At 39.0% G+C, this 19,158-nt stretch overlaps 2 protein-coding genes across 7 annotated transcripts in view; one reads left to right on the top strand and one right to left on the bottom strand.

Moving 5' to 3' along the window:
* CFAP96 (cilia and flagella associated protein 96) overlaps window positions 1-19,158 on the top strand; it is a 155,847-nt gene that overhangs the window by 38,834 nt on the left and 97,855 nt on the right. The window lies entirely within an intron of this gene.
* PDLIM3 (PDZ and LIM domain 3) overlaps window positions 8,800-19,158 on the bottom strand; it is a 30,318-nt gene continuing 19,959 nt past the window's right edge. For 2 of the 3 annotated variants that reach the window (XM_079909171.1, XM_079909169.1), the window contains exons 5-8: window positions 14,868-15,131; window positions 13,141-13,268; window positions 11,116-11,227; window positions 8,800-9,752 (exon numbers count right to left, since the gene is read on the bottom strand). In XM_079909171.1, the coding sequence (XP_079765297.1) occupies window positions 9,563-9,752; window positions 11,116-11,227; window positions 13,141-13,268; window positions 14,868-15,131 (694 nt within the window). In that variant the 3' untranslated portion in view covers window positions 8,800-9,562. The remainder of the gene's footprint in view (window positions 9,753-11,115; window positions 11,228-13,140; window positions 13,269-14,867; window positions 15,132-19,158) is intronic. The other variant, XM_079909170.1, reaches the window with a different exon arrangement.

Genomic DNA, 19,158 nt, shown 5'->3' with positions numbered 1-19,158 from the left:
CCACCTAGACACACTCCTCACCCCTTTGGGCTCTGTCACTGTAGGCTGGACCTCCTCTCTGTGGAGACGACCCTCACGGCCTCCCTGCCTCTGACACCATGCACCACCCAGTCCCATGCACGGCCACCCTCCCCACCTGCTTGAGCTCTGACCACTGATGCCAGTGTTCCCAACCATGCGGATGCTTCCTTTTCCCACCTTGGGATGGGACACCCAAAGCCTGCTTTTGCAAGGTCATGAGATGATTCTTCCATGCTTTTTTTTTTTTTTCTAAAAGCTTGATTGTTTTACCTTTCATTTTTGGACTTGCTATTCATCTGGAATTGATTTTTATAGAGAGTGTGAGGTAGGTGTCAGTATCCAGTTTTTATATGCCTATCCAATTGACCCATCATTTATTGTAAAGAATGTGATTTTCCATACCAGCTATATATTTTAATATATTTTACAATGTGTTTTTCTTTTGTGTGCTTATATTCTACTAATCTTGAACCTAAAGTTCCTCATTGCCAAGTTGCTAAAGTCAGGTAAAGTGATTATTTGCTTACCCAGCATATAGATGAGAATTAGATAAAAGGAATAGTATAGTGAAATTTCCTTTAGACTGCGGAAGTGGGGAAAACCCTATTCTCCTGAGTGAGACCCGGAGAACCCTGGGTCTCTGAGATTCTCTGTTGAGTACCCAGTGTTTTCTATAGCACTCAGGTTTTCAGTACACAGAAATGAAGGCTCAGTGATATTCAGAAGAATCTGGCAAAAATTTGCATTACACTTGCCCGGCCCTACCTATCATTGTTCCTGCTCCTGTGACACTGGATGGGTTCATTATTCCATTTGAAATCGGTAAACAAAGTTGAGAATTAAAACACTTAACTCTGGTGGATGTTCAATTTTTTCCCTCCCTAATGTAATTATCCTCCCCCACCAACCCCCAAATTAAGTTTTTGGTGACATATTCTTGCTTTTACTTAATGGTGTTGAGAATTGTGGAATTTTATGGAAAAAAGTTATTTTCCAGATTTGTGTGGGGAAAACTGAAACATGGGGAGGTTTAGGAACTTTTCAAAAACTTTCTTAAGTGGTCAGTGCTAGACTTCCTGATTCTGAAACCCTGGTTTTGCCCAAATCAGTTTATTTTGATGTTTTGTCCCCCATAACAAGTTATAATTTTATGAGATAGGACAACACTTCATCTAAATTTTCCAAAAGTATAAAGGAGGTATAAATATTAATGCTAGAAACTAAGAGTTCCTGTTTCCTGATACGGTGTCACACATCACCTGCACTACTTTCTCAGTGTGGTGAGATTGTTTCTATTTCATTCGACCTCATATCAGATAGACAGTGGAGCATTTTCTGTCACGGGGTATGCTTTCTCTGGTCACACGTGTCAGTCAGTCCAGCAACTGCCCTGAAAAAAATCTGATTTTTTTTTTTTATTGTGAAGTTCATTGCGAAAGGTTGGAATTAAAATCTGTACTGCCAATCTTTTTTAAAAAAACTATGAGTCACAATATTTCAGAGTCTTCAAAGAGTAGCTCTTCTTAGAGAATCCATTTTCACCTGTTGACTAACAGCTGCAGATTCAAGAATCTGGAACAAATTCAAGAGCTTGAACAAAAACAAGGTAGTCAAATCTATTCTTAGCAATTGATGACCAGACTAAAATACTTCTGGGTTTTTCAGCTTCAGGAGATCTTTTTTAAAACCTGAGATCACAAGGCTATCATTAATCATAGCTGAGATCTATAGTAGTGTGAAAAAGTGACCAAACCACTCCTAAAACATAACAAATTTGGGCAGTTGTCATAAGGCTGGTGCTTTGGTCAGACCTGTGTGCTGGTGACTTAGGACTCTTGGATGGGTAGTGGGCCTTCAACAGCTTAAAGGCTTTGTGCCACAGCAGCTTTAAGTTTCTTTTAGAGTTAATTTTAACCTGATTTCATCTATATAAGAGAATGAACCCCACAACTCACTAAGAATAACCACAAGCTTTGGCTCTTAGGAAGTTGGCTGCAGCCTTAAGGGGACTTATTAATATGATATACTGTAGTGGGGATACTAAGAAGGTGGAGTCCATCTACCTGTATGAAGTTTGGTGTGCTCAGGGGTAGGCAGAGGAACATCAAGGGAGCTTGAGAAGGAATAGATGTTAGGGAAAGAGAGATTTCCGGGCTGGTGTAGAGTACTTGAGCATGCTTGCAGGCTGAGAAGAGTCAGTGACACAGAAACACTGAGTGGGAAAAATAAGTTGGAAAGAGAACTTGAGGAATAGAGTGATGGAGATGAGTTGGACCAAGAAGAAAGAGGGACGAACAGCCTCCTTGAACATGGGAAGGTTTGGCCGTTCTATAGAGATGATAATATAGAGCTTTCCTCCCTCTGACCAAGGCAGAAGCGATGGGGAAGTACAGATAAGTGCTGTTTGTGAAGCTTATCGAGGCTACGTAGGTGCTTATTGGTTTGAATAAATATAGCTGTAGGAGTCTCTGTAGCTTCTTGTAGACATCAATTCAGCTCACAGTATGTGACCTTCTTCTTCCTAATGCTAAGCTGCTTTATGCTTTTTAGATACCGAAGGAGCTGCACTAACTCAGGTCACTTGATCACACATTAATAATAGGAGTTCGTTTCCCTTGCTATATATAGATACCTAGAATGTGTGCTTCCAATGGAGCTAATGAATTTGCAATGATAAATTCATATTCCTTGCTTGATTTCAACTGTGAGCTATGACATGAGTCAGAGGTGGTATCCGTGACCATGGAACAGAATGAAACTTCTAAATTGAACCAAGAGCCTGGTCACATTGACAGCATGCCTTCACTAAATTGAATGTCTAGCCAGTTAACACCAATAAAGACAATGTCAAGAACACATCAGTGACTTTTTGAGCTGGTAGAAGTCTCAGGGGTCATCCAGTCTGTTTCCCTCATTCTGCAGAAAAGGAGTCGAAGCCCAGTGAGTCCAGTCTTTATCCAGAGCTATTTTCATGACAGTCTTTTTACTTATGCCTTACTTAATCATATCATTACTTAATATTTTTATTATTCCACACTACCTTTTTCTAGCACTCATGGAAGAAATGATTTTTCTTATAAAGAGAACAAACACAGACAGTAAGTAAACGTCGATGTAAATAAAATAATACAATAGAGAATTATAACAATGTCTAGGACTTTTAGGTTTAAAGATTTCCAAGCCATATGACTTACTACTGGAGAATATTAGTGAGGTTAAATGCTGTTTTTTCCCTTACTTGTTTGGTCCTGTACCGAAGTTAAACTCTCTGAAACTTTTCCTCATCTATAAAATACTTAGTTGGCAAAGTTGTAAGGAAATAATTACATTTGAATGTGACCAATATTATGTCAAGAATTTTGTAAGCATTCAATTAAAAATATATATACTAAATAAAATAGATATAGGCAATTGAGGGACCTTAGTTTTCTTTCTAGCTATAAGATTATAATGTAGAATATTGCCAGTGAATCTTTGGTGGGGACAGGTTGCTTGTGAGCTCAGGCTTTTAAAATTGTCCTCCTCAAATGAAGAAAAGTTCCAGTGGACTTCCTGAACCTGATCTGTCTTAGTGTGAAATGTCAGTTCTTCTGGGATCACCAAGGATAGGAATCTAGTTCTGTGACTCTTCCAATTGGACACAGTTGTGCTCATTGTAATTGGACCCGGATTTCCAACACCAAAGAACAATTAGAAGGAATAAAGCCACCATTTTGAATCTAGGATTAAACAGTGAAAAGTGTACATAATAATCGTTAGGTGCTTACTTACGTATTACTTGCTAGGAAATTTGTTAGATCTTTTGATACGAATTATCTTGATTTAATCCGTATCACAAACCTGTAAAGTAGGGATTATTGTCCTCATTTTATGGTTGATGAAACTGAGGTCTGGAGAGATTTCATGATTTCCCTATACCTTACAGCTAGGAGATTGTAGAGCTTGGTTTCAACTCGGCTCTGCCCGTGTCCAAAGCTCATTTTTGTAACCACCAAGCTCTAATACCTGGAGTAAGTTATACTGAAATGGAACCTAGGTGATAATTTTTACAAAGCTTACTGAGGGCTTTGTTGTCCCATGAAAGCCTTATAATCATCTTAAACTAAAAGCTACTAAATCTCTTGTGCAGAGATAATGTGAGGTGGTCTAGAGCATGGATTTGGAAGCCAGGCCACCTGTGGTCAAATTCTGGCTCCGTCATTTACTACGGGAGAAACCTTGGATAACCTCTTAGTGTTTCAGTTTCCTCAACTATAAAATGGGAAGAAAAAGAGAACCCACCTCACAGGGCTGCTGTTAAGATTGGATGAATTAGTATCGTTAAAGCACTTAGGACCCTGCTTGGTACATAGTAAGAGCGATGTAAGTGCTGGCTATTTTTATTGTATCAGCAATGATCAAGCATTTTCCGCAAGAGGAAAATGAAGCATCTAAATAAGAACGAACATTCCTACCCATGTTGTTTCTTTTGCTCCTGTGCATTTCTAGCCTTAGGACTCTATCTAACAGATTAGTGACAAATACATATTTATGTTAATAGTGTTCTTTTAAAAAATAACAGCATTGTTGAGATATAATTCACATACCACATCATTCACTCATTTGAAGTGTGATTCTACGATATGTAGTATATTCACAGAATCGTGCAAACTGAGTTGAAGACTCTTCAGTCTGGAAGAGGCTACGAGACCCCCAGTGCTAAATTTACTCAAACCAGTAAACACCTATGCACCCTCAGTGAGATTCACAAACGCAGCACTTATCTGACCTGAGTGCCTTGTTTCAGAGAAACTGCATTCCCCATTGCTTTGGCCTTGGTCAGAGGGAGGAAAGCTCTAGATCACCTCTACAGATCGGCCAAACCTTCCCAAGGTCCAAGAGACTGTTAGTCCCTCTGTCTTCTTCTTGGTCCAGATCATGCCCATCACTCTATTCCTCAGGTTCTCTTTCTAACTTTTTTTTCTATATCTAGAATTCCTACCCTTGAAGGCATTCCTTTAGATTAAAGGGCTGTCTCCAGAACAAAACACAAGTATTAGACATAAAAGGGGCAGTAGAAAATTATTAGTACTTGTTAGCAGGAATTAGCCTTTTCCATTGGCTGGCAGAGCAAGCATTAATCTGAGGATTGGGATCAAGGACAGTATTCATGAGGAGGAATGAGAAGGTTTGCAGCATGAAGCAGTGTTCTGGAAGGGTCATGGTTGGGAGCTTTGGGAACTTGGACAGCAGCATCTGGAGCCCAGATGTGTGAAGGGGCAGGCAAGGCAGCATGTGCAGCTGTGTGTGGCATAATGGTACACAACGCAGGCTCTTGCATGTGACGTTGGTAGCATGAGCCTGGTGTTTTAGTGAACCACAGATATATGTGCACTTTGGCATTTATACACGTGATGAGTAATTCACACACCTGTGTTTTTCAACCCCCTCTACTTCAGAAAAGGAGATGGAATGGGAATTTGGTCTCATGAGAGGTAGTTCTGAAACTCACAACATAATTTTGCTCTTGGTACAGAAATAATGACTTGTATGTACTCCTTCGCCAGATGAATAGTTGAATAAATAAATGAATGGAGTAATTTTCAACTCAAACAAATATTTGGCATTTTATATCTTAATTTTAAATCTATATGCTTAATATTTATGATAGGGGTAGCAATTAGGTTTTAAGAGCAGCTCTTGTATTATTCTTTGGTTAATGGAATTGTGCTTTGGGTTTTTCATAAGTTGAGGTGTGCTGACATGCCTTATTCTTAGAGGTAGGAAAACATGTTGTTAGACATTCTCTGCATACTTGGACAAACTTTTGAGGTAATTCAGAAGATAATGTTAATATCTCATTTTATGTTCTTCTGATGTGAGCAGTGATGAATAATAGTACTACAGAATTTGAAAGAAAGAAATTATGATAAAGCACCCACTTCTTCTAGGTGCTTTGTTTTAAACTTAATTGCATGAAGCATTCTAATTAGCTTGAAAATGTCAATTTGTAAATATAGCCAACGCATTCAAAAATCCATTTTGTTGTTGTGCCTAGTATTCAACATCTCTTACTTGGTAGGTGCTCAACTAAATATTTATTGAGTACTCTACAACATGAATAGAAGCTTAAGACGATTATCTTGAAATAGTCATGTAGATCAGGTAAATGGTTTATTTACTTCAATTATCTGAATACCCTCAATCTGTCTCCAATTTTCTTTTTTTTATGCTTAAGTTTCAGATGGCACAGCATTTAAAAAGAAACATTAGGCCATGATAACAGGATAATACAGAATAATGGTTCTAAGTAGTAGTTTCCCAAGACTGAAATAAATCTGTTCAAAGGACAACTTGACAAACTTTTGCAACTCAAGTTGTTAGGAGAAGAACCCCAAAGCTCCATTCTGCCTATCTTGGGATATTCCTGTGAGGGACAAACTTTAGATTAGCTTATGTAGAGATAATCTAAACTGTTTGCGTGTCACATTAGCCATTAGCTTTACCTTTGCTTACACAGGTGCAAGTGTATGTGATAACTAGAACTGTTTTTCACTCAAACAGTCGTCCTATCGGTAGAGAGTGTAGCAACTCTATTCTGCATTTACTCTGAAAAAACAGCAGTTTAGTTAATCATGAGTGCAAAGTTTACAGATGCCCAGTTCTGTCATGGATCATTTCATTGCTCATTGCTAGCTTTAATAAGCTTATAAATATAAAAACAGTGACTACTCTGCTTTCTAAGAAGACGTGGTATGCTGAGAGCTAAATAAAAACTAGTTGGCATCCTTTGTTCATGGCATGAATTCCTATATAAGACCTGGTGTGAATTCATTTTTGAAGGACAAAATGCTAGTATGGGGGAAATACTGTTATTTGTTTGCTTTTTAAAGAAAGTTTTAACTCCTTTCCATTTTAACAACATTGCTATTTTCACCCTGTACGTTACATATTTTAAAACGATTTTTATATTGCATTCATTTCTATTGATTAATTCTGTCATAAATTCCTCTATATGTTTAAATTTCTAGATTTAATCGTCAAAAGAATAAAAATAATGAACGCGCAGTTTTAGAGTATGCTTCACAAGCCTTAGTCACAGAGACTGAATTATCAGCTTTAAGCCCTATCTTCCCTGAATTTCAGATTAGAACTATACTACTACTTTTTTTCCAACTGTACTACTTCCTTTTCTCATTATTGAACATCTGAACTTAAGAAGTTCATTATGTACTCTACTACATATAAAATGTGTAAAATATAATTTTAAGGGAAATATTGTCTGATATCCAACATCAAGTGTACACTAATGTACAATATAATATCTAATCTACACTTTCCTTCTCATGAGTCTTTCATTCTTATTTAACTTCTTTTTAGTGTGGTACACATACCTTCAGCGGCACTTCCTGACTCCAGAGATGCTGTTTGACCTTCTCCAGATAACACCAGGCAGACTTCCACTGACAAGTGCCTTGGGTGTGTGAGGGGGAGGGGCAGAGAGGGGGCACAGTGGGGATTAAGTGCTTTTCAAACAGCTTGTATGTGATCCTCCTTATCATAACTCTGCCTTTATCCCCTAGTCCAGAAATGCCTGGTGCTGTCAATTCCCGGGCTGTTTCCAGTGCTGGAGAGTAAATTGGGTTGGTTTTCAGTTTTCTCGGTTGCTGCTTTGGATTTTAACTTTCTCAGGTTTCCTAAGTCAGTTACCATGCATTTGCCCTCTAGCTTGCAAATTTTTAAGATTATATCCTTACCAGAAAAAATATTTTAAAATAACATCTGAACAAAAAAAGTAATGTATTTGAATACATTCATTTCTTTGATTGCAGAATTTTCTATTTTATTGGAATAGCTCTGTGAGTGAATTTGTGTTTTGGTTCAGGGGTTCCAGTTTTTTTGTTTTTTTTTGTTTTGGCTCACAGGCCCAGCCGCTCCGTGGCATGTGGGATCTTCCCGGACCGGGGCACGAACCCGTGTCCCCTGCATCGGCAGGCGGACTCTCAACCACTGCGCAACCAGGGAAGCCCAGGGGTTCCAGTTTCGATCTCAAATGCCCATAGGAGCCAGGCAGGTGTTCTGGCTCCTCTCACTGGTTCAAAACCTCAGACAGGTCAGGGTCAGAAATAATTAAGTTTGGGAGAACCCCAGAGCAGTACAACCCAGGCCCTATTTTCCATTTGGGACAATAGGAGAATCCTTGCTCCAGTAGGGTAGAGATGACTTTGTGACACAGTGGTGAGACTGAGGGCTTGAGACAGTCCCCACCTCCCCAGCCTGCTGGTTCCCATGTTTGTACTTGGAGAGGACAGTTTCATAAGCTCCCCTGGGTTCCCAGTGGGGTGCATGGGAAGTAGGTAAGACATGCAAGTAAGGGGGCATTGCCGTGGAGCCACCATAGTGAGAGGCAAGGTGACAAATCAGAGCCAGGGGCCAGATGGGGTTCATGTCTGAGATGCAAAGGATCCAAGAATCCAGGGAAGGCTGAGCTGAGACTTTTGGACGTGGTGGTAGAGGTGGGCTTGTTGCCTGGTCCCAACTATGTTGAGAAAACGGAGCACACGTGGAATCATGGGTTTCAGCAGAGAATACAAGCAGGACCCCAGGAGACCAGCAGCCCCTCCCTTCCTCAGGGGCGTCCCCTAAATGTCTCCTCTTGGAGGTGCCGTCTTGGGAAGGAGAAGGTGGTGGTGGTCAGCCTTGAGAATAAAGAACTAGCCTTGATAGTGTCTGAACCTTGACTTTGAATACTTATCTGAAAGAGACATTTAAAATGAAAGAGACTATTTCAAAGCAGCAGAAACTGTTTTAATCTGAAAGAGACTGCATCACCTTTAACTAGCACATTTAAAATTTCCCCTCCTATCAGCAGAAATTGTGGGCTCAGAAGAGTGAATGAGTTATGAAAACTAAAGAAGCCACATTTTTCTTAAAATACCTGAGTTGTTAGTGTACACGACGAGATATGACTGGGCCCTCTCATTGGAATGTTGATTTTATCTGAATTCATTGAGTGCCACTTCGTTAGGTATTTTAAAAATGTTTTATGTATTTATTATGTATGCTGCATCCAGTAGTATAACTGTTTGAATATGAAACTAGAGAGATCTAGGGAATTTCTCCCTGACATGCACTATTATAGTTAAAACAGATAACAGACACCTGCAGGGCTGTCTTAGAATACAAGATTGTCATTTGTCGTAAGTACTGCAATTGCAAAATCAACTGGTTAAGGAAGGGCAATTAGACTCCCCCTAAAATCTTGACGTTTACATGTTTGACGGTCATATTATAAATGTAAAATATAGAGTGTGACATAAAAATTATTGCTCTAAATTTCATTAAGTTATTGCTAGCCCCAAAGAGAAATACAGTTGAATGTATGTTTCTGTTAGAGCAGGCATCTGCCGCCCATTCCTTCTCCTGAGGATACAATGAGATAAGTGTCTAAAAGCTTGGTTCTAGATTTGGAGTCAGCCCTTTGCTCTACTTCTGCCCCAAGCCGTTAACGTCTGCCTGTGAGGGTGCGCCTGGGTGAGTGCATGTTCCATCTGCCGGAGACTTAAGCTTTGGGATAAAGAGTGACTGTGTCGTAGCCCTCTGGGGGCCTCATGCGGGCCCGTGCGTGGGTTTCGCAGTACAGCTCCCCCTCCACGAAGAAGTAGCCCTTTTGTTTGAGGTTGAGGTTACAGTCAGCACACACGAAGCACTCTGGATGCCGATGCTTGTCCCTCACCTTCACAACCGCACCACTGTTGGGGGAAAAGGAGGCCTCGTGAAAAAAACCCCACAAAGCCAGAAACATGATACAAAGGCAGACAGCACTACAGATAAGGCAGGTGTTATCTGTTTCACGTTCAGGAAACAATAGCTGCAAAGCTGGGCACAGCTGTGGAACTGATGTAGTTGCCAGGGAGAGCCAAGACCACCATAGTAAACCTTCACATGTGTCTCTCTGTTGTTGACGTGTGAATATTTTTCAGATCTTTTTCAAACAGGATTTTTTTTTTTTAGAAAAATGATAGGATCCTTACTTCATGATCATTCCCTGTGTTTCTTTGAAAGAGGGAGACATGATACAGATAAAACAGACACCTCTGCAAAGGATTCTGATTTTGGCCAAGGTTGTTGTCTACACAACCAAAAGTCCCTCTGCTTACTGTCTAGCTTGGTGATCCAGCCTCTATTCTGTGGAACACAGAGAGAACAGATCAAAGGGCAGAGATGGAATTTCCACTGGTGGGTGGACTTGGCCTCTACCGTCAAAGCAGTTTACTCCAACTTGGGGGCAATCATTGCTTCGTGTAACATCACAACCTGTCGTATGTTTTGAGGTCCTGTCTGCTCCCATCTCCCTGTCCTGCTTGTTTCTCTGTCTCACAGCCCCTTCTGTGCTGTAACCAGGCTTATCTCCCACTGCCCTCCTGGGATGAGTCCTGGGTAAGTGGACAGATGGTGCCTCAGTGTGTGAGCTAGTGACATAGGAACAGAAAAAAGGGATGGAAGAGGTGACCACATGGGGCATGAGGTGGAGAGACTGAAATGCTCTGGTTCACTTGAAGGTTTGAACTGGCAAGTGTGGCTATTCACACATGAAGTCCCTTGAAATGGAAGCTGACTCTATGTCTAAAAATCATATTTCAGTATTTGTGCAACTTAAGAAACCACGTAAAGATAATGTGTTTTAATTAATAACTGGGTGACCCCCATATTTGTTTTCCTGGGTTTATACAGAAAAGGAAGTGTTCAAAGACTATACAGAAAAGGAAGTGTTCAAAGACTATATACATTAACAAAGGGAGGGCTTTTTGAAGTGAAGTTATTCTTGGAAATGACTTTTAAAATATACTTCTAGGGTGGTTTCTTTTCACCAGAATATGTCTGAAATTATAAGTCAAGATATTCGACTCACATTCTATGCTAATTTGGGGGTACATCGAAGGAATTCTGGTCAAAATGTGCTAAATGTGTGGACATTATGTTTCAAGTCAATGAATAGAAATTTGTTTTTCATAAAACTTAAAACCTTTTCTATATACGGAGTCTTAAAGTACAAGAAATAGAGAACTGACAGCAAGATTTATGATGAATTTTGGGGTTGAAAATGAAACTTACACAACGCCACTCCCACATTTGTCACAGAGTGGCATCTTCTGTGTGCTGCCAGCACCGCATGGGACTTTTGTAACTGGAGCTCTCACACTTCGAGTTCCAGCAGGACGGTCATCTGAAAAACAGAGTGTTTCCATTTATGGCAAGGGAACAGCTGGCAACAGTTTATACTTTGCTTCTATTTTAAGGTGTGCACTTTAACCTGAGGAATTCTTAGTTGCGCCCACAATATCATTTAGGAAGAAGCAGGACTGGTTCAAGCATAATTTGTTCTGAAACGGGACCTTACAAAACAAAATTAGTTAAAAATTGTTGTAGTTGTTGTCATAGGGAGCTGTTACAAAATGCCCAGAGGGGCAGAGGGCATTTTGCATTCTTCTTTTTTTAATTGTGGTTAAAATATACATAAAATCGACCATCTTATCTATTTTTAAGTGTGTAATTCAGTAGCATTAAGTATATTCCCAATGTTGTGCAACCATCACCAATATCTATTTCGAGAACTTTTTCATCATCCAAAACAGAAACTCTGTACCCAGGAAACATTAATTCCATATTCCCCCCTCCTTCCTGACCTTGGTGACCTCTGTTCTGCTTTCTGTGTCTATGACTTGCCTATCTAGGGTCCTCATGTAAATGGAATCGCACAATATCTATCCTTATGTCTCTGGCTTATTTCACTTAGCAGAATGTTTTCAAGGTTCATCCATGTCGCAGCATGTATCCGAATTTTCATTCCTTTTTAAGGCTGAATAATACTCTACTTTATGGATATAGCACATTATGTATATCCATTCACGTGTGGATAGACGTTTAGGTTCTTTCCACCTTCTGGCTGTTGTGCATAATGCTTCTATGAACGCTGGTATACGAGTATTGGTTTGAGTCCCTGCTTGCAGTTCTCCTGAGTACACATGCAGCAGTGGGTTTCTGGATCCTATGGCAATTCTATGTGTAACTTTTTGAGGAACCACCTTACTGTTTCTCACAGTAGCTGCACCATGTTACATTCCCCATCAGCAATGCACAAGGGTCCCCATTTCTCCATACCGTTACCAACACTCATTTTCCATTTTTTTTTGATAGTGGCTATATTAATGGGGCATTTTGCGTTTTTGTGCAACTTCTGAAGGACAGTATATCTTTTGGAAGTGGAAAAATATAAGAGTAAGAGTAAGAACTGGTAAGAGTTGAACTCTTGGTAAGAGTTGAACTCATTGGTAAGAGTATGAACTCTGAAGACAGCAGGAGTGGGCTGGAGACCCAACTCTGTTTCTTACTTGCTGTGTGACTTTGTACACATCCACCCTCTCTATGCCTCATTTTCTCTTTTGTTAAATAGGGAAAATAATAGCTCCTACCTCACTGGGTTATTGTGCGGATTAAATGACCATGTGTGCAAAGCACTCAGCACAGAATTTGGAGCACAGTAAGGGTTCATTCCAGTGTTATTTTAAAATTTTGATGATCATGACACCCTGGAATATGGGGGAGGCTGAGAAAGTTTGCAACATTTTATGATCTATAAGCTGAGCCAGTCCTTGACTACTGTGGATGGGATTTGTCTTCAGCACCCTTTAATCACCAAGTTGGTGGCTACCTGGATATGTCTGGAAGCTCCTTTCCTTAACCAAGCACCACCCAAGTCCTTTTCAGCAAAGAATCATTTGATGACTGATTAAAATCGGGTTTTTTTTTTGTTGTTGTTTTGTTTTGTTTTGTTTTGCGGTACGCGGGCCTCTCACTGTTGTGGCCTCTCCCGTTGCGGAGCACAGGCTCCGGACGCGCAGGCTCAGAGGCCATGGCTCATGGGCCCAGCCGCTCCACGGCATGTGGGATCCTCCCGGACTGGGGCACGAACCCGTGTCCCCTGCATCGGCAGGCGGACTCTCAACCACTGCGCCACCAGGGAAGCCCTAAAATCTGTTTTTAGACTTTCATTCCCATTATGCTTGCTGCCCTCCCCCACCCTGATCCTTCCAATAGCCTCTATCAATAACGTTTCAGCAGATGTTCACGACTGCTCACCATCGTTCACTAGCTCCTGGAGCACCCTGAAGGAGCCTGACTGGCGAGGCTGAGTAGGTTCATTCCGATTGTCGTGGAGCATCCGGTACACATCCGACTGGGGGGGCACTGGGGAGGCCGTGGGTTCACTGAAACACAATATGGTTTGCGAAACAGCGTCAGGAGTGTGTGTATGTGCAAGAAGCCACAAGATATCAACAAGCAGTGATCACTATATTTACAGCAACTCCTGGACAGAGATTCAGTATTTTCAAGTTAATGTCTATTATATCAATAGCTAAAAATATAATGTGAATTCACACGGGTTGCCTTAAAAATATCAGTAATTAACCTGGGGGTCACATCAGCACTTCTCCATGTGGCAAAATCCTTTGGAGGGCAACTAAAATGTGATTGTTAGGAAATAGTAATTTAAAAAATAATGCTTACGTCTGATGGATATATAATTATAATGTGAACAGAATTAACCTTTCTCAGGAAAAAAAAGGACAACATACACATGATAGAAAGTGCACGAGTGAGCCTGGTTTGATTATTCTCAGTCATAAAGATGTCAGTAAAATTCAGATTCATTTCTGATGTTAAACCAACAGTGTATGGTTTAGTTTTGTTAACTCCTGTAGACAACAAAGGTATCATTTTGCTTGTAAACGGAAGAAATTCAACTTGTCAGTGTTTGAAAGTGCATAATGTAGCAACTTTCACATAGAAGTCAGCTTTGTTGGCTACTAAATAGCCACATTATAATTCATTTACAAAAATGATAGAAGCTTTATTTTAATAAACTTTCTACAGATATATTCATGATGAACAATTAAAAAAAGCCACAATAAAAATACATGTCAGGCACTGAGTTGCTTTATTATTTTATGTCATTTAATTGCATTATCTAGAAAAGGTAGTTGTTATTTGCACATATTTTTATGACCAGTGTCATATTTGGAAGTAATCATCTTATATATCTGAAACTCCTTGCAAATGGCTTTGAGATACATTATGGTATTATTATCACATTGTATTCATCCCACGAATTATCTCTGGGATATTGTTACCTAGCACTCATAAGCATTACCATACTTTATAATGGCCCTATAATATTGAAAGAAGTAATAAGATTTTATCTTACAGTAAATTTTTTTAATTGAAAATGCTTGATGGCAAAAGTACTTTGAACAAATATGCATAATAAAGAAGAAATTAGTCAAAATAGCGATCAATGGAAATTAAATGTCTATAGCAGTAGCTTGAGATATTCACTTATAAACCCTTATTCATGGCAAAAATTTTAAATGAAAAATAATTAACTCTCCACAAGATGCCATTAGAAGAGAAAAGAGGTATCATCTCTTTTAAAACTTCTCTGAACCTCCCATCCCTTTCCCAGTTTTTGACCCCCAAAGGAGAAACATAGATTATCCCAGATTATAAATCACTTTTGAAAAGTATTGTACCAGACATTCGTAAACTACACTGCAGTTTTTCAAAAGACATATACGTTTGGTCCTTCCATGATTTCAGTTTATTGCGATCTGTCACATAAAACTCTACTTGGTTAATTTTTCAAATCGCCCTTATCATTAGGCCTAGATATCTGCAATAAATCCTTAGTATTTTTTTTGAAAGCTTTTCACAAAGCTTTCTTTCAATGATAAGACAGTGTACAAGACACCAGTAAAGTTGACATTGCCCATGTTAATATGCCAATGGTTCAAAAAGACCCATATTACCTCATTGAGGGCGTTTCCCCTAGAGCTGTTGAAACCTGACCCTGAAGTGTTTCCATAATATTGCCATCTGAGTACAACTGCATAGGTGTATTAAACTGAGCATGTATAATCTTCACACCAGGAAGTTCCATTTCCAAAGGAATGTTAGGGGCCATCTTAGCAGCAACTTTCAAGTCACCTGGGCAAATAGTACTAAGAGTACTGACAGAAGAAGGGGTGCTACGTCCACTGCCACCGTCAATACCGGACGGAGTACTGCATCCACTGTGTTAATGACCACGTTACACAGAGATGACACAGGAACCAGAAAATCCAGACAGGAGAACACAGAGAACAAGTACAGAGAGGTTAAAAGTAAGAGGTGAATTAAATCAAATGAAAAAGAAATATTTATTTCTGGCTAGAAGTTATTTTCAAAAGGGAAGACATTTAAAAATTCATGATTGAAAAACGTTTAACAAAATTAAAAGGTACAGGTGATATTGCATTGTTTGGCTCTGTTCTACTAGACAATATGTTCTACGAGGCGAAGGCTTCATGTAAAAAGAGCTGTGCATAAAGGAAGTGGCTCAGGGAAGTTACATTAGCGGGACATCCTTTTACATTTCTGAGCTGCAGTTTTTAAAACTAAAATATTAATGAATGATCCTTCACAAATAGTAATATGAGTATGCAGCACGAAGATCCAATCAAATATTGAGGCTAAACGTTTCAAAAGAAGAAGTATTTTCAGAAATGCAGTTGGGCCTTAATTGAATAGTAATTGGCAACTTGTAGGTTATGTGATAGAATTATGTTTTAAGACTATTTTGTAAATATTTTATTGTTACTATTTTAATTTTTTCTACTTTCATTCATTCATTTTGTGAAGACTACACTTTAAAAAATTGTTCGGTGATTTGATATAGGCTCTAGAAACAGCCAATAAATGCCTGTCGCCTTGAAATGAATGATTAGAGGGGAAATAAGGTGATCTCAAACTCTGTGAATGCTACTTAGAGCTAAGATTTCTTTTATACATAGCTACTTCTTGTAAAATTTTGGAAGCACACATATATTTCCATGCATATTTCTCATTTCCTTTTAAAGACAATTTTAAGGCAACTCATTATTAAAACATCAGAAAGGCCAGTCATGCAACTTTAAGGACAACGACAGAAATTTCTTATTCGCTATGAATAGAATTTTCCATGGATAAGAGGTTAGTCATAACTGATGCCAACGACTAAAAAGTCATTTTTCTACATGCATTTTAAGTGCAGCATGAGAAATGCATTTTTTGAGAAAAGGAATATATTGGGTTTTTTTAAGTGCAGTCATTTAAGACAAAGCTAAAAGAAATAGTAATATTAGTGTGAACTTCAGTCACGCCTGCAGGTTAGTGTTGCTGTAAACTGAAGGCAGAGAAGAATTTATATGGTGTGTTTTCCTGAAAATGTCCTCTGAGGGCTCAAGTACGGCCGCATACCTGCATTTACTCTCTAGGGCCACTAATGCCAACCTCAGCCCCATTCAGAGAGCAAAAACCAAAAGCATATATTGGGCATTGATTTTACTGGCTTCATCAATGCTGCAGCCTGGATAGTCTGAGCAACCCATGTCACTAGATGAATTAAAATTTTTGTGTGTGTTGTGTTATCCAGTTCAACCACCTGCAAAGACTGAATCGGGCAGGTATATATGAACTTGCTCCTTCACTTCCCAACTACTGAGAACTTGTTTGAAACTCAATCAGTAAATTGGTTGATCACATACAAAAATGTCATATGGTTTATTCACCATTTTCATAGGCTCAACACTATGCTGAAATTGACTTCAGTTGGTAAAAGAATAGAAATAACATTTCAGTTATAGGTGCAGTTTAGTCAGGATCATATTGATTTGACCTCAGTATAATGAAGTTTATTAAATTGTAATTTAGGGATTTGAAACACTGAGTTTCAATATTGGGAGACTTGGGCTCAAAGTAGTGAACCTTTTCAACAAGCATTTATAACTACTCGACCTTACTGTGTGCCAGGCATGGTGCTAGATAGTGGAGAAGTAAACTATGGTCAGCTCAGAACTTACAGATATACCTTATTTTACAGTTGTAATTAGTATTACATTTTTTCTGTTATTAGTGTTCTTATATACATGCATGCTTGTGTATATAACTTTATTTAAGCAGAGACTGTGTCTTCTATTTCCTAGTTTCTTTATCATTCTATTTAGGGGCCCGTGTGTATTGAATAGATAGGAAATAAACCCTAAGCAAAAAACAATTATCTTTTTATAAATTTCTGGGACAATTTTAAAAGAGCTCTTGAACTGATGCTTTAAATAAAATAGTTTTCATGGACTCTAGTCACTGTGGAGATCATCATGGGTCACCATGACCTATTCCTGTGACCTGGAAAGGTAGATACCATTGAGATTTCTTGACATTGACTTACTGGCTTGGCAACCTGTAAGGTTGATGATACACTCAATTACTCTCATACACTTGGATAGATCATTAGACAGAGAACTAACTTCCCTGGTGTGTATATAGACTTGGGGACATGCTTCCAGAAGCGACTTGTCCAAAAACCACTCACCAGATTGTATTTTATCATTTGGATCTAGCCTTGTATGTATTTTTAATGATAGCTGTGGCTTTAAACATTTACATATTTTCATATGAAAATACTGGTCTTTTCATATGCTTCAATTATGATGAAACCATTGAAAGAACCCTAACTAATAGTAAGACCCAGGGAAATGAATATATTAGCATCTCCAACTTACTTCTGATTCAAAAGTTGTTTATTAATGGTGTAGTTATTGCTTGGTAAGTAGCCACTCAAAATTCCACCTTGGTGAACAATCATTTGGTAAGAACAAGAAATTCAGAAGCTAGAGCAAATAGTGAGGGGGCACAGGAAGAAAGGAAGGATAATAGAAGCATTTTTTATAATATTTTTAAGATTTGTGTACTGGTACCTGTTTTTTAAGCAGATCCTCTCATCTCTTTTTCCACTCCCCTCTTCCAAATTTAGCTAGATTGAAAGGCACCAGCTTACAATACAAAATTATGAGTGGCTTATTATTATCACCATGTTTGAATTAAAATGAAAATGTAAGAGAAGGGCATTACATACCTGAATCTCCTTGACTTTCCCTGAATTTTTATAAAATTAAATGTTATTGGTCTTCAGCAAAAGCAAGATCTGTGTTACTCTAATGTATCATTTTATCTGAGCCTCGCGGAGTCCTATAGCTCAAGTTAGTGAGCTTACCATTATGCTAAGCTCAAAAGAGTGCAAGTAGATCCATTTTACTCTGCTTCTCTGGGAAGATGCATATATTATGTATCTATTTATTCAATAGCAAAAGAGCATTTTAACTTTTAATCCAGTTTTTTTTAATATTATTTAGAGTGGTGTTGGGAAGCTGTTGAATGTGGAGAAATAGAGAAAAGATACAGAGGAAAATGGAATATGAAGGAGGCAAAAACTAAGAGAAGCAAAAAAAAGGATTGTTCAGAGTTGCCAGTATGAGGGAAGGGTAACAGCTCTTGATTCTTCTTGCTACTCAGGAGGTCTGATTAGGTACTCTTGGGCTTTTGTTCCTTTATCTCATGAACATTTGTTGAGCATGTACTCTGTCCCAGCCCCTTTTCTGGGTGCTGGGGATATAATATGTAGTGGGGGCAGATGTATTTGGTAGTCATTGCCTTTTTAGCATCTTTCTCCTGCTCTTTTACTCCACTCCTTCTTTCTGAGTCTGATATCACAAAATTGTCTGACTTATTTTGAGGTAATCCTCTAGCCCTGACTGTAGCTTATAGAAAGGTCTGCACACGGAAATCATGTATCAAGTGATGGCTGACCATCCACAGCAGGCATCATAAACTCAGATGTCTCCAGAGGCCAGGAGGGTCACACATATATGAAAATGGGCCAGGTATCATACGCTAAGGCATGATGGGCATTTTGGCAAGTTAGAGGGTAGATGTTCCATCTTAAACTTAAATTCAGTATTTTTAAAAACGGGAGGGTTAAATAAAACATTGTGAATTGACTCCACCTATGGACCCCTATTAGTGACACGTGATGTAGATCATTATTCAATGATCCTAACCTGTTAGGCTTGATCCAGCCTAACCCCCAACTTCCTTCCTCTGGGCTGATTGATGTAGCTGAGGTCAGAGGAATGGGTTTGAGGTTTCCCGAAGTCACTATTTCCTGATGTGGCAAGACAGAGCATTAATTTCTTTCCTCGTAGGTTGGAATTCAGTTTCTAGAGAAGATTTGAAAAGGATCATCTG

This window comes from Stenella coeruleoalba, assembly GCF_951394435.1.
Source record: "Stenella coeruleoalba genome assembly, chromosome: 21".
NCBI lineage: Eukaryota > Metazoa > Chordata > Mammalia > Artiodactyla > Delphinidae > Stenella > Stenella coeruleoalba.
Note: the sequence above shows the minus strand (reverse complement) of the source record. Positions and strands in the feature narration are given on the sequence as shown.